The following is a 16,200-nucleotide window of genomic DNA, read 5'->3' as shown; positions in this document are numbered from 1 at the left end:
CTTGGAGAGCTTGGAGATCCACTCCCACTCCTTTCTCTCTGCCTCTGTTTGTCTGTCTCTCTTTCTGTCTGTCTGCCTGTCTCTCTCTTTCTCGCCCCCTCTTGTATGTGTGTCCCTCCCAGTTTTCATCTCTGTGCTGTTTTGCAGCAATCAGAGAATTTGCTTTCAGTATAGTTTCAAGCATTCTTCTCTTGACCCATGTACAGCTCCTTATTATTTGTGAGCATTATATTTCAGATCTCTGGAGAAAGTATTCTTTTGCTTTTATGAGACTATAATTGTATTATATTGCAGGCAGAGTAATGGCACATCACCACAAGTTAAACATCCCGCCACTATATTATTTATTTATTTATTTTTTAAAAAATGTTTTATTACAATAAAGATACCTTGAAGTGAAATTGCTTATACTTTTAATAAGCTCTATTAGCCTGTCTGATAATACTGTGTGTTTAATCGTGTCCTCTCAGTACTACACTGGTAGCCCCTGCATGCTTTTTTTCTTCTCGCTGAATCTGCCTCTTTACTCAGCATGAAACCCCATAATTATACATAACCTGATATAAATGCGTAAAGCGTTGTATAAATAATTTTTATTGTGTGTCGTCCAAGCTTACGCACACACTTTTAATTTTAAGCTAAAATTAAAATTAAGCTCACTTTTTTTTCAATTTAACACCGTAAGGTATGCAACAGGAGAACGAGAAGCTGAAGCTAACACACGGCATGAAAGAGGAGGAACATTTGACGTTTGAATGTGATTCAAAATGAATCGATCTGCAGGCCCGGCTGTAATTGGTTTGGAATATAACTCAAAATGGGAAGTTCAGGGCTTAGGCTACAGAGGTCTTTTTTACTTGAGGTCTTTTTTTCACCTACTTAATTAAACATTAAGGTCTCATATATATATATATATATATATATATATATATATATATATATATATATATATATATATATATATATATATATATATATATATATATATATATATACACACACACACACACACACATCAAATCTGAAGTATTGAAAAAAAGCTATATTACTCTCTCTCACTCTCTCTCTCTCTCTCTCTCTCTCTCTCTCTCTCTCTCTCTCTCTCTCTCTCTCTCTCTCTCTCCCAATATAGTTACCCTTCTGGACTCCATGTCAGCTCCAGGAGATCTGGGCTGGGAGGCCTACCCATCAGAAGGGGTAAGTAAATTTCAAGGTTTCCATACTTATGTGGCTTACTCAAAAGGTTTATGCTTTGTATATGTGTAGTTTGGTATATAATGAATTGAAGTTTGAAGTACACTGTCTGGAAGCCATACTTTATTTGCTTTTGGTTTACTGATCCTCTGCCAGAGAAAGGCAATGTGGAACATTCACAGGGAGTCTCCTTCATCTCAAAATCATTCATTTTTGCACAAACATTATTATTTATTTATTTTTTTCCCCAGAAGAATCACTTACCCCAGACAAAAGCTTAGTTGTCAGTTCAGTTTGTGTTCTTTAGTAACCCTTTGACCTCACAACCAGGTGGCTCTGCTATTATTCTGCTGGGTTTGAGGACAGAATTTCACTCATCTGTGACCCTGGCCTCTTGGGCAGATAGTTTTAGTTATTACAGAAATGAAATTTCTCACAGAGCTCCTTAATAAATAAAGGTAATCCTTCCCTGACTCACATCCGTCACTGTTCTAAATCAATAAGAAGAAGTCAAGTTGCAAATGTTGAGTGAGTGGTGGCTCCCTCTTGATGAGAAGAGAAAAAGCTTCCTACTGTTCATGCACGTCGTTCTTGCTGATTACTGACTTTTAATATGGAACGCAGTAGCATTTAATGAAGTCTCTCGTTTAATGCACTCATCATTCATCCGTCAAAAGTCTCTTCACTCGGCACAAAACTCAAACTGGCAAAAAATCTCTGAGGGCACTAGAAGTACACCCAACTAAAGACAAGCTTTTATTAAAAACCCCTCAGCAGAGGTACAGAATTTCACTTGGTATGAAAGATGTTTCCTCCAGCATTAGCAGAACAAGGACACACATCTCATTGAGGTGAAACACGACATACGCCCTAACCAAATGGTGCACATTTCACTTAGCCGTCTTTGTTTGTGCGAGATCCGCGATAATCACTGAACTGCCTCTATTTAGTTTCCCGATTATGAATTTCCTGGTTGCACAGTTACACTTTTTGACCATGTAGTACACAGTTGTAGAAGTAAATTATTTAGAATTGCACTATATCTGGTGTTACCCAGACGAGGATAGGTTCCCTTTTGAGTCTGGTTTCTTTCTATTCCCAGCAGTTTGCAGTACAATTCTCAACCCCACGTTAAGATTTTATTCCATTATAATATTTCCACAGTTGCACCAGCGTAGATTATGACATACTGTATATTTTAACAACTGCCATATATTTATTATGAACACACTACATCATAGAACCATTTAGAGATTTGGATTGAGATGGCGATCCTGCAAGGCTGAACAAAACATTTGGGTTTTACTTTCATGTTGGTATGAGTGGGGGTCTGATACGAAGCTCGCGGGACATAGCTTCCCATTGGAAATGGTAAATTGGTCACGTGAATGTTTACCATGTTCGGCCGCAGCCTTTTGGTCTTGTAGTTAAGATGAGAGTGAAAGCTACAGCTTGTGGACTTTTTAGGCTACTAATTGTAAGTGAGTGAGTGAGTTACAAGTTAGGTCTATGTATTGCTTTGAGATTTAAAAAAAAAAATTCTCTATTTCTCATGATGTCCGTGTATTTCCATACGCAGTGGGAGGAGATCAGCGTGATGGATGAGCGTAACATCCCCATGCGCACGTACCAGGTGTGCAACGTGATGGAGGCCAACCAGAACAACTGGCTGCGCACAGCACTGATCCCACGTGCTGGTGCCCGCCGTGTTTATGTTGAACTCAAATTCACACTGCGTGACTGCAACAGCCTTCCTGGTGTGCCCGGAACCTGCAAGGAGACATTCAATGTCTACTACCATGAATCGGATGGTGCTGTACCACCCCCACCACTACGGCACGCTCGTGAGAGCCAGTATGTCAAGATTGATACGATCGCAGCAGATGAGAGCTTCACCCAGAGCGATGTTGGGGAGCGTGTCATGAAGCTCAACACAGAGGTGCGCCACATCGGCGGACTCAGCAAGCGAGGCCTCTACTTAGCATTCCAGGACCTGGGCGCCTGTATCGCCCTCGTGTCGGTTCGTGTGTTCTATAAGCGATGCCCGCTGGCCGTGACGAACTTGGCACTTTTCTCCGACACGGTGACGGGTGGAGACCAGGCACTGGTGGAGGTGCGAGGGTCCTGCGTGAAGGACGCTGAGGAGCTGGAGGCACCACGCATGTTCTGCAGCGCAGACGGAGGCTGGCTTGTGCCTATCGGACGCTGTGTGTGCCGGCCTGGGCTTGAGGAGACCGATGGGCAATGTCAACGTGAGTGTTAAAAGAGTGATTATAATGGGAGCTCAGTCATACTATGTGTTATAGGATTGAGAGCTTTGAGAAGGCAGTGAGTGTGATGTGAAGCGAGTTATATTTTGTGGTTTACCGTGTGTTGAAGTAAACACAATCAAGAACCCTTCTGTATGTAAGGGAGCTAGCCAGCTGAATACATGGAGCTAATAGGTGCGGGTCATGCTCCATGCATTTCTAGCATGTTTTGAAATAAACACACTCTAGAATGCATTCTTTCCGTCTTATTATAGAGCAAATGCTGCTGAGAAAGTTAATTAAGTTTTGGATTCTCTCGTTTGGGTCTTACAGAAGAAATGAGTGGTTGATTTTAGGGGTGTAGAAATAAATAAGCATGTTTTTCTAGGTTTCTCATTTCTAATGCAGACTGTCCAACCGCACTGAGAAACAGGTTTTGTATTTGCTCACCGGGATTTGTCAGTGGAAATGAAGTCTATTCATATCTAAACATTGCATGTGCGTGTATGCGCTAGGAAAACTGGCCAGGCTTTGTATTTATTTCACTGATCATATTGTTTCAGTACATAAAGAATACAGGCCTGCAACAACAGCTGTCAACATCTGATTACATTCGCCTCTGTGTCTCAGGGCACGAGGGCGCTTCCGTAGCGTTACGCTAAACGCAACATCTCGTTCCCTTCTCATAAATAAATTCAAAATTCAGATTTTGAAAGTGCTTTATCATTCAGTATAAAGGTTTCTCCAGGTTTCCTTTATCATCACTCTTCTCTTGCCCAGTGGCCCATAGTCATGTTCTACCTCTCCCAGCTAATCTCCTTCCCCAGTCCTACAACCCCGATTCCAAAAAAAGTTGGGACGCTGTGTAAAATGTAAATAAAAACAGAACGCAATGATTTGGAAATCTCATAAACCCGTACGTTATTAACGACCGAACATAGAAAACATATCAAATGGTTTAAAGCGAGGAAATGGACCATTTTAATGAAAAAATAAGGTCATTTTGAATTTGATGGCCGCAAAAAAAGTTGGGACGGGGGCGACAAAAGGCTGGAAAAGTAAGCGTTACTAACAAGAAACGGCTGGAGGTTAATCCCGTGATTTGTAGCTTGTGAATTGAGCTTTAGTGAGGTTCTTTATATGTAAATTTGAAAACTCAGGAGCAGCTACTAGGATAAAACATTTGTAACAGAATTTTCATAAATACAACAAATCAGGATTTTCATGGATATCACATTTTCTGTGCAAATGCTCATGAGAACAACATGGAGATGAGTGTGTTTATATTCAGATGGATAGTTGAGGCCCACTGTGTGTGGTGGGATGGAATGATGATGTACGTGAATGACGTGTTGCTGAACTTGAGATAGAGATGCGTTAGGGTATGACAAACTCGCTCACCTTTTATCTGTATAATTCTACTTCTTGCGGAACTCCTGCTGAGTTGTCGTAGTAGAAGAGAGGGGGAGTTTTTCTTGCGAAGCTATCTTGTTAAACACTATGAATTAATAATTAGATATTTCTGGCTGTTGGGTGCTTTGTTTAATTTGTCTGATGAATAGTTTTGGGTGGAAAAAGCAACGTTTATACACAGTGACTAATGAGATGTATATCACTGGCATTACTGTGTAACTGTTCCTGTTGGTGAGTACTATATTACATTTTAGTGTTTATCATCCAAAGAACTAGAATCTCACCTGATTCTGCTGGGGTGAAGAACCACAACAATCTTCAATTAATAGTTCTAAAAGATAAATTATTATCGTTCAGCTCCGTTATCCTCTGAATGCATATGCGCATGCACTCCGGCTCCCTTTAATCAAAAATCAGCTACCTAATAACTTCATCTCGGCAGAGAGTAACGTGTAATCTTTGTTTGACGTCGCAGTTCCCATCATGAAAGACAAAGATGAGCTTTCAGACAAAAAAAAAAGTCTGAAGAAATACGACACACATGGCTGCGCACGGGTGGTAGCCTTTAGGGAAAGGTAGACAGCTCATGCAGCATCTTCTGCCTTGTCATGTGTATGGTAATGGATTTAAGCACAGCTCTTTGTGCTCCTCTGTCTCTTTCATCCAGTGAGGCACTAATGGATTCATTAAAGGGAAATGCTTGCCTGACACCAAAGCTGTTCTGTAATTACACTCTTATTGTTGCATTTCCTGCCCATGCCTGTCTGATTTTTCACCTCATGTTTGCCGCTTGGTGTCCCCATGTGAGATAGAATGTGCTGTGTGCCTGTCACTTTCAGACCTCTGTTCTGAGAAGCCTGGCACTTTTTAAATATTCATAGCCCTTTCTTGGACTGCTGAATCAAGGGCGGATGTATAGGTGGGTGGAAGGAAAATAGAGAAGGATGATGGAGATTTTAGCAACAAAGAGAGTGTTAGAAATGGATCCTGAACGTATATATATATATATATATAAACCTGAGAGAAAGAGAGAAGGTCTTGTAATTCATTATCACCTAATTTGTTAGCATGTCAAAGGTCTTTGTTTCATTTATGTGAGAGCTCCGGCTGGATTTGTTACTGGCTGTTAAAGATAACAACAGGACAGGTCTGATAAGACTAATTAAAGAGCTGCCTGTCTTTGTATAAAACGCTTTACCATCTGTCTCCCAGCGCAAGTAATGTAAAAACGGAGACAGGCCCAGGGGGAACCAGCCCAAAAAGAAGCCGACAGAACTTGTGGGTCTAGTCTAGTTTTTCCAACAAATCGAGAGATAGTTGGAACTGTCACAGCGATAACAGTTGCATTTCTGCATCATTGTTATCGCACACAAGAGCACTGTTGTTAAAGCCCCGCATGGAGGAAGTGCTCGGATTAAATGCTCCTTTGTCTGATCGACCATTTGAAAAAAGCTTACGTTGTCTGTTATGAAACGTACTGCTGAAAGAGCTAAAAAGGATTTTAATATTTTATCATTTTAAAGGTTTATACTTTTAAAATAAAAAAAAATATATATATATATAGATATATAATTTCAACTGGTTGTAGATGGAAATATGAGAAAATGAAGATAGACAGTAAAAACCTCATGATTAGAAAATGAATGCATGCCTTTTGTTGTGGTGTATTTTTGTTACGAATGCTTCCCTTTTACTGGTACAGTGTTGGAGAAAGTATACATCGGTGTGTGATGAGAGATGAAACAGCACAAGCAGATTTTGATGGAACAAGCATAACACCATCGATCAAGAATGGTAGATCTGTTGTTTTTACTTGTTTTGTTTTTTTACTGCATGCTTTTATTAGGAATTTGTCTGTGTGTATAATGGAAGTAACTGAACATAAATACATGAAATGATTTCAATATAATATACATTTAATGACTTCTACACAGATAAAAAAAAATACAGATTAGAATATGAGGTGCACTATTATTATTTATTTATTTATTTATTTATTTATTTATTTTTAAAAGAAAGCTTACCAGAAAGGATCACAGTCTAATCTTCACTAGGATCTCAGGGGACGCAACAAATAAGTCAGATGAGCAGGATTTTTATTATTTATTTATTTATTTATTTATTTATTTATTTTTAATGCAGGCATGAGTAAGTGGTCAGAACAAACAGAGACCACAGTTGTTAACATGCATTTACATTTATCCTTTGTTTCTATTTTGGGGGGAAAAAGGACCAACATTTCGATCCATTATGTGTATTTATTATTATTTGTGTTATTATTAGTGTTTTGCATATGAGTAGCATAAAGTCACCAAAAAAAGAAAGGTAAATTATTCATTGCGATTATGTGCATGGCGATGAATTAGCATAAACACTTTGTTCAGAGTAAAAAGGTTGTGAAAAGGTTGCATCTGTTGATCCTAATGGAGAAAAAGGCACCGTTAAAGCCACACATCCATGCATCTAAACAATGAGGTTTACACCACAAGCTCTCACACAGCCTCACACTGGAAGAGTTACTCATTCTGTAAGAGATACTAATCCACAAGAGTGTGTTTGGCCTGACCAGCTGAAGAAACAATTGCTTGTGCCACCATCAGTGCAGGAAGGGGAGTGTTGCTATGACAAACGAGACCGAAATACATGATGCCATGGCTCTTGTGCTGATTTTCCCCCTGTGCTTTCACTGTGGGTTGTGGAAATTTTAGGTACTGCTGGTTTTCGCCTTCGTTGTACTCGGAACTCCTGTGTAGTCACCCAAGAATAACATTCTTAGGAGCATCAGTGGAATTATGTAAGCAGTTGAATTCAGGCCACGGTAGCCCCGATGTTCCTGCTGTAAGTTTTACAGTAATGTACTGACAATGGCACAGAGTAAGTGTACTGGGTTATGTTTTATTTTATACTGTGAAAACATATTACAGTTCTTCACTGTAAATCTGACATATTTAACATTTTCATATTTAACAGTAACACTTCTGAAGTCTAAAGAAAAATTGACATAACACTCTGTTTAAGATACGATTTTCCATTTGAGAAATCATTTGAGAAACCACGGAGCCGTGGTCATGTTGTAAAATATACAGAACCAAAAATATGTAAGGGTTAAATACCCATCTGTCTCCTGTATCTTGTCCTTCTATTTGCCAGCCTGTTTCATACACCTGACTGTTTGGTGTTACATTGCTCAGGTAGAACAGTAAAATAAAACCATACTTTTACCTCATACCATTCTCTCTCTCTCTCTCTCTCTCTCTCGCTCCAAAAAAGCCCATATAATGCAAAACATGGGTTCTTAAAGTCCCAATGAAATGGCTTGAGAGTCGTGATTTGACTCCATATGTTGATGTAGGAAATCAGAGAGTCAGACTGCTGACTCGTTGAAGAGCTCGGCAGATTTACACAACAGCAAATAATCTTCGAGATCACCTAGGCTGACACTAAACAGACTTCGCAGAAGCTTTGCAAGCTATCTGTGAGCTAGGTATGTAAAATTTTTGACCACCGCCTTCACTAACACCTACTGATAGGGTGATATCTCAGATGATGAGAAGTGTGTTTTCGGAGTTATGCCACACACACACACATGTAGAGCAGAGATGCCTTCAAAATAATGAAATTAAAATGTTTCTGGCCTTGGAGAACTGCTTTTTCTTAGCGTGTGAAATACTTTTTTTTCCCCCAGTGTCCTTCCTCTTTATTACATAACTTAATTTATGGACTTTAATGTTGTGAATCCTTTACATTTGCGGATTTCTTGACTTAATACTGATGTCTGGTGAAAATTTCATGTGAATAACCTCACTGGAAAGATATTTACTGAAAAAAATGTTGACACGTTCAATACGTACCCCCCCCCCCCCCCCCCCCCAGTAATTTAATTAAAAAAAACAGACCTTTTGTATATTCTATATTCGTTACACATAAAGTGAAATATTTCAAGCCTTTTTTTTTATTTTAATCTCGATGATTACGCCTTACAGCTCATGGTGATCAAAAATCCTGTATCTTAAAATATTAGCATAAAGAATTTACAATACAGGAATGTCGACCTGAGAACCGCTCTAATCAGCTAATTAACTCAAAACACCTGCCGAGGTTTCCTGAGCCTATAATCTCTCAGTCTGGTTCAGTACACACAACCACAATCACGGGGACGATGAAAGTAAATTTTGCATTTCATTTGGAAATCAAGGTCCCAGAGTCTGCAGGGGGCACTTGACTGACGATACAGAGAAAATGTGAATAAAATGGTAATGCAAATGGATTTGTCCTATAATTGTGGGAGTTTGAATTTCTCCATTGCTGGTGCTCTTGTTGAAATGTGCTTAAAATTTGTGAAACGCTTGGATGGAAACATCCTCATAACAGCTCACTCACACAACTTACTCAGCTGAAGCTTAACGCAGAGCTGCAGCAGCTGAACTGAGCTCTAAAGTGACTAATTCTCTCAGTGAGGAGGTCCCGGATGGGTTTCTTTCACTGAAAATGGGTCATGCTATTGTCAACACTGCAGCACTGGACTAAACTCTTTCACACACTTTTGCACCGTGAACTCTAAACAAAATGCTAGGCTTGGGGTTGCACTCTTTAGGGTACAGCAAGATATTAGACTTGTTAGCAACATGGGCATTAAGAAAGCTAGAAAGAAAAAGGTTTATTTATGGGAGTGTGTAACGCTTGTTTCTCTCCTAGTTTGTTTTTTTTTACTTTCAAAAATTGTGTGACAGTGTATGACATAATGGAAAAGAGAGAGAGAGCGAATGAGAGGAAGAGGTGTTTGTGTGCCGGTATGTGTGGTCAGTGTGCGTTTGCTCATATGTCTCCACTCTTATACGATCGGATGTATGGGTCACTGGGGGTTAACCCATCTGGTATGCATCAGCGTTGCACACACTAGTGCTGTTGTATTGGGTAGTGGGGCTTCAGTAATCACCTTTAGACCAATCGAATTTTGGTTGCACGTGTGCACTCTTCAGCATGCAGTGGTACCGTGCCGGGCCCAGCATGACTGCACAGAGGCTGCTGAGAAAAACACCACAGGCTCGAAACTACTAGTTGATCTTATTTATATACAACCCCGATTCCAAAAAGAGTCTGCCTCTCTAAGACACTCTTTTTATACCAATCATGTTACTAATTAGGTTGCCAGTTAAACTAATTAGTTGCAAAATGTTCCTCCAGCTGTTTCTTTTTAGTAACACTTACTTTTCCATCCTTTTGTTGCCCCTGTCCCAACTTTTTCGAGATGTGTTGCGACCATCAAATTCAAAATGACCTTTTTTTTTTTTTCTTAAAATGGTACATTTACTCAGTCTAAACATTTGGTATGTTTTCCGTGTCCTATTGTAAATAACATATGGGTTTATGAGATTTGCAAATCATTGCATTCTGCTTTTTTTTTTTTTTTTATGGTTTTTTTTCTCTTTCCACATTTTGCTCAGCATCCCAAACTTTTTGGAATTGGGTTTGTATGTGGTCATTAGGATTGTGTCTTTCTTTTTGGAATTTAATATTAAATTAAAACATATTTTTGAAGTTGTGAAAGTAGCTGCTCAGAATACTTTTCACTGATCAGTTAATTTATTCTAATTTTAACATAAAACAAACAAACCAAAAAAACCAAAACAACAACAACTATAGAACATAGGACACATTGGAAGTAAGGAATAAAATATGATGGATTGTGCTATTATAAGAAAATAATCGGTGTGTTATTTGATGTGATGCAGCCCAACTTGTGTTTTAGTGGTTTATTCCTCTCTCACCACAGCAATTTGTCACCGATTACAAATTTTAATTAATGGTTATAGTTGCATTTACTGCTTCAATCATGAGACAAGTCAATCAAAGTTCATTTCTATCATCACTTACATTATAGCAGCAATAATTTCATTCGATCATTTTATATAGCATTATAACAGTTGTGACAATGTTATAAAGGTTGACAAGGTCACAAAGCAGCTTTACCAAGCCAGAAGTAACAGCAAGGAAAATCTCCCTGATATGACATGAGAAAGAAACCTTGAGAGGAACCAGACTCAAAAGAAAATCCATGCTGTTCTGGGCGAAACCGGACAGTCTGATTATAAGTCATTACTCCTCCACAGCTGTACACTACAAACTTGAACAGTACTGTGTTGAAAGGATCCTCAGTATGAGCTTCAGGGTCGTTTATCATTACAGAAGTTTTTCCTTTCAAAGCTTCAGTACCCTATTAAAGTTATTCACCGAAGAATGTTCCCGCACCAGTCTTTCTTTTCTCTCTGTCTCTCTCTCTTGAAGTTAATAAGGAAGGAAAATATGGAAAAATACCGCTTATCCTTCAAGGTCATGGAGAACTTGGAGCCTATCCCAGGAGGCATGGGGCACCAGGTGGGGTGCACCCTGGACAGACACACCCATTCATACACTACAGACATGCCTAGCATGCATGTCTTTAGACTGACTGGGGGAGGAAACCGGAGTACTCAGAGGAAATCCCTGCAGCACAGGGAGAACATGCAAACTCCACACACACAGGGCAGCAGCGGGAATCTAACCCCCCGACCCTGGAGGTGTGAGGTGAACGCGCTAACCGCTAAGCCACTCTCTACTGGAGAAAGCTTACTGACCATTACAAAGTTACACATTTAACACCTTTTAAAGTAACACATTTTAAAATCTGTAATTATTAGCCTTAGATACATATTCTGAATTAGCTGTTAACTGTCAAAATGCATCGTATTAGAGAAAGAACATGAATATAAAACTATGACTTTGAATTACAGCTAACACTAATATAGTGCTGTAGTTTAAACTTAAGTGATGAAGCCTTCATTTGAATGCTCTTACACTAAGCTCACAACCCAGTGCATGATGTTGATCTGACAGATGCATTATGCGTGTGTGAATGTGCATCCTCAGCAACATCACACCACTTTCTAAAAACTGCCCGCACGCTGCCAGTCTAATGCCTAAATTCATCCTCTGATATCCAGTGCACCGAGAACTAAGCTTTTGAAATGTCATATATACGAAGAGAATAATATCATCCACATCGATTTTCCAGTGAATATGAGTGATTCCTTGCTGATACCGGTTGAAAATTTTCATAGTCTTCAAAGTGTTTGTTGAGCTCTCGGTAAACGGCTCGAGGTTTTATTGTAATGTGTTATGGATCTCCTCAGTCTTTTAACAGTGAGCTGCTCTCCCTGCCAATTTGTACGCTGCTGTGAAGACTGTGAAGACTGCTTTCAGTTACGCAGCTTTTTATTGGTTACAGCAAGGGATTCAAAAGCCTAAGACATCTGCAACGTGCATTTATGTCTCAGTGTTTCATTTACCCTTGACAGTTGTCATTTTCGGAATGGGTTTTACAGATGGAAATAAATAAATAAATAAATAAATAAATAAATGTACGTGCTGTTTCTATCATGCTAGAGTAAGAGGCAGATGGAAGCTATTAAAACGTATGCCCTGTTCATGCATTTTTTTTTTGCGTGTATTTTTGGCAGCTTGTTTTGGTTTGTTTAATGCAATCATGAAGTTAATTCTCAGGCTAACCATTTACCACATGTTGTCAGTCCATTGGTGGGGGGTTGATTGCTGTTGGGATCAATAACAATTCAGTTTTCCACACTATTAATAAGCAGCATGTAATTACATGCCAGCAGATGGCAAAAGGCCAGTTTACACTTTAAACATATTGTTCATTTAAGAGACTATTCATGTTTTTAGTTTTCACATTTGATTTTCTCTTTTGCGCTGAACGGGATTAAACAGTAATGAATACTGAAGAGAACGGAGCAAATGTTTGGAACCTCCGTTGTTTTGGACACCTCTTAATTTGTGTATAAAGTAGACATTTCATTGAATACAAATATATTATTTGGAATGAAGAGATTGTTTTCTAAACAAATACAAATGCACTCGACGGGAGAATTCATTACTCTTACTTAATTTAATTGAAGAAAGATTTTACGCACAATTTAATTTAGGTCATTCAAAATGAATCAGTTTAGTTGGGTTAGGTCAAATTAATTTACTCTAGTCTGTTTAACTTTATTACATTTGTCAAACTAAATTTTCTTATGTTGGTCAAACTCATTTAAAAAAAAAAATTAATTTACTAAGGTAACATAATTAGGTGCAATATTTTTGATGTTAGGAGCCATAATATAGTTTAGCAGAATGCTCAAACTCTGTGCTACAGCTGTCTGTCCTAGTAAACTATAAAACAGAAACATTTTTAATTCTGCACTCTGTTTGGCTTATTGTGCAGCCCATCTGTGATAAAAAACAACAACAACAACAACAGCAACAACAAAACAGATATTTTTCTTAGCTCTTAATACGTATTTGCTCAAGGGAGTATGCATATGTCTGTGAAAAAGATGACACGTGCTGCCTTTGCCACGTGAGCAATCATGCTGTCCTTTTTGCTTTTTTATTTTCAGGTCTCACTCAATAATTTATTCTCTGGGCTTCTTGATGAGCACAAGCCTTGGGGCTGCTCACTTAAAGGAACGAATATTAGCTCAGTTCAGAGAGCAACATAGTAAAGCCAGATTTCTTAACAAATTTCTTCTGTGAGATTTTCGTAATCTATTTGAATTTCATACAAAGAAATTACCAAAAAAAAAAAAAGACCACCAATCTCACCAGATTCTCTAGCATTAATCATGACTTTTCGAATAAGCTGGTTTGTGTGGGGGGCTCACACCGCCAGGGTTGGGGGTTCGATTCCCGCGGTTATGTGTGTGCGGTGTTTGCATGTTCTCAGACGTGCTGTGGAGGTTTCCTCCCCAGAGACATGCATGGTAGGTTGATTGGCATGTCCAAAGTGTCCGTAGTGTATGAATGGGTGTGTGAGTGTGTGTGTGATTTTGCCCTGCAATGGACTGGCACCCTGTCCAGGGTGTACCCCGCCTTGTGCCCGATGCTCCCTGGGATAGGCTCCAGATTCCCCATGACCCTGAAAAGGAGTAAGCGGTAGAAGATGGATGGATGGATGGTTTGTGTGGATTTGTGGGAATTTGTATTTGTGAGACGATGTTGGAATGAGTTTATGAATGTGTGTGTATGTGTATGGTGCTCGCAATGGACATCCCATGTAGGGTGTATTGATGCCTCTCATCCAGCCTCCACCATGACCCTGACCAGGATAAAGTGCTTAGTGTAGATGAATGAATGAGACCATGTTGAAGCAGTAGACAGTGGGTGGGTAGGGTGACGGCATGAGCTCTGTAGGCTTTTTGTACACTGGCCTTTCGAAAGACCATACCTGGAAATTTTATTTAAATGGATAAGGAGATTTTCAGAATGAGAGCTGGGTTCCTACTGTAAGTGATGCAACAGAAAAGCATTTATCCCATTATCTGGAGCTCATGAGTTCGAAACCTGACAATGCCTCAGCTGTCTGCGGCCTGATGCCAAGGGAACAAAATCATTGTGTTCTGTCAGTGTGAGGGATCTTTCTTTCTTTCTCTCTCTCTCTCTCTCTCTCTCTCTCTCTCTCTCTCTCTCTCTCTCTCTCTCCTTGCCAATAACAATGACACTAGCCAAGCATGGCTGTGATAGTTATATAGATAGTATAGATAGTTATTTCCTCTCAATGTTGTATGCTGCCTCGTGATGCAGCAGTTCAAAAAGATGTGTTTGGCTGGCTTCACATGTCTCGGAGGAAGCATGTGTTAGCCTTCACCTTCCCTGGTTGGTAGCTGTTTTATGATAGGGAAGAGCTGACTGCTGGGTGGGAACTGGCAGGTGAAGAAAAACAAAAGGAAAAAAAAAAGATTCACATATACGTCTGTAGAATTATAAAGTATAAACGTATGTATATTTCTCACTGTCAAAAAAGTCGCATAACGGCTCAGACAGAGTTGTATGAGTAGAGTTCCAGCTTTTGCTACTTTTCATATACACTGAGAAAATCTACTCGATAAACCCTTGCATGTGCCACCACTGCAGATCTGAGACCAGTGACTCCAACACATCTCTCAGTCAGTAGCAATAACATTTCAAGTCTCGATTATAGACCCTATTTGAAGGAACCAAATAACCAAAACGGGCTGCCGGTTAGGCTTGTATAATATTGATTTTTCCCTGCTAGTGATTTGCCATTAACAAAAATCAAATTGAACAATTTAACCATCTAGAACTGACAGCACAAATAGACAGTGTTTCCACCATTTCAGGTTTAAAGAGAGTACAAGAGGGTGTAATAATATTATCAGCAGTGTAAGTCAGGAACGGTTTGCTGGAAGAGCAATTGCTAAAACTCAGTTCTCAGATTCTGCAGTAATACACAGTCGTCTAAGGTCCACAAGGCCAACATTTTCTCAGTTGACCTACTGCTGAATGTGTTTGGACATGTTTGAGTGCTGACCAGCCACAGGAGGAAAAAAACAAACAAGCAAAAAACGTATTTAAGCACTTTCTAGTTATCATCATCAACATTATTTGTAAAGTGTTTGATGTTGTAAGCCTGTTTAATCATTTTAGGTTAAAAAAAAAAGTATGTATTGTCCTTTTTGTGAGAATGGGCAGGGCTTCCAGGGGTTGTCGGTTAATGTGGGAGAATTTAAAATCACCTACGAGGCTGAAAGTCATTCCAGATTAATTTGCCAGTTGTCTTATCTCCCATTTTATTGGGTAGAAAAAGCACTTTGGGCATATTTGGGAGGTAGCATTTACAGTCAGGTAATATAATATAATCAGAGTAAACGTCATTGGACATCATGGCAGTGTAAGATAGTGTTCAGGTGATTAAATGGTTATAGTGTAGAAGCCTACTCCCTGTACCCCATCATCCAGACATTAGTCTTCAATGGTTTGAATGTTACACATTAAAGTATGGTATTTAGATGCTATTATTATAACGTATTGCAATTGGTTAGACGTGCAGTCCTAAGATGAGTGCTTATTCGTTTTATTCCCGAGTTTAACTTATTATTTACTTGTTTTTTTTTCAGGAGCCTTAGCGTAGTTAAAGCTATTAAAAGAGCAGAAGTGACCTCCATGTACAGTATGACAAAGCAGCCATATGCCATTGTTAATTTTATGTGGACAGGAGACTTTGCAGTTGACCTTTATCAATGCAGCCTTTTGTGTGAGAGTCTGTGTATGTATGTGGGGAGGAACTCAAGTGTTTTGTGCATGTTCTGTGATCGTGAGATGCTGTTGTTGACCTTTGGCGAATTGGTATACGTTGTATTGATGCTACTTCATACTCCAGGCATATTATGGCTAAGGTCAAAGTACACGACTGTAACAGCAATGGAATATTGCATCACATGAAGCCGTTCCTAAATTGTGAAAGGTTGGATGAAGTGTCAGAAAAAAAACCCCCCAGAAGATTAGA

The 16,200-nt window shown here is 39.2% G+C and overlaps 1 protein-coding gene across 2 annotated transcripts in view; it reads left to right on the top strand.

Moving 5' to 3' along the window:
• The first annotated feature begins 1,112 nt into the window (after window positions 1-1,112).
• The window catches only part of ek1 (eph-like kinase 1), a 54,814-nt gene continuing 39,726 nt past the window's right edge, over window positions 1,113-16,200 (top strand). The window contains exons 1-2 of one of the 2 annotated variants that reach the window (XM_017452696.3): window positions 1,113-1,197; window positions 2,774-3,446. In XM_017452696.3, coding sequence (XP_017308185.2) covers window positions 1,150-1,197; window positions 2,774-3,446 — 721 coding nt within the window. In that variant the 5' untranslated portion in view covers window positions 1,113-1,149. The remainder of the gene's footprint in view (window positions 1,198-2,773; window positions 3,447-16,200) is intronic. The other variant, XM_053674966.1, reaches the window with a different exon arrangement.

The sequence above is a fragment of the Ictalurus punctatus genome, chromosome 23, assembly GCF_001660625.3.
Source record: "Ictalurus punctatus breed USDA103 chromosome 23, Coco_2.0, whole genome shotgun sequence".
NCBI lineage: Eukaryota > Metazoa > Chordata > Actinopteri > Siluriformes > Ictaluridae > Ictalurus > Ictalurus punctatus.
The sequence above is the reverse complement of the archived record's forward strand: the minus strand, read 5'-3'. Positions and strand labels throughout refer to the sequence as shown.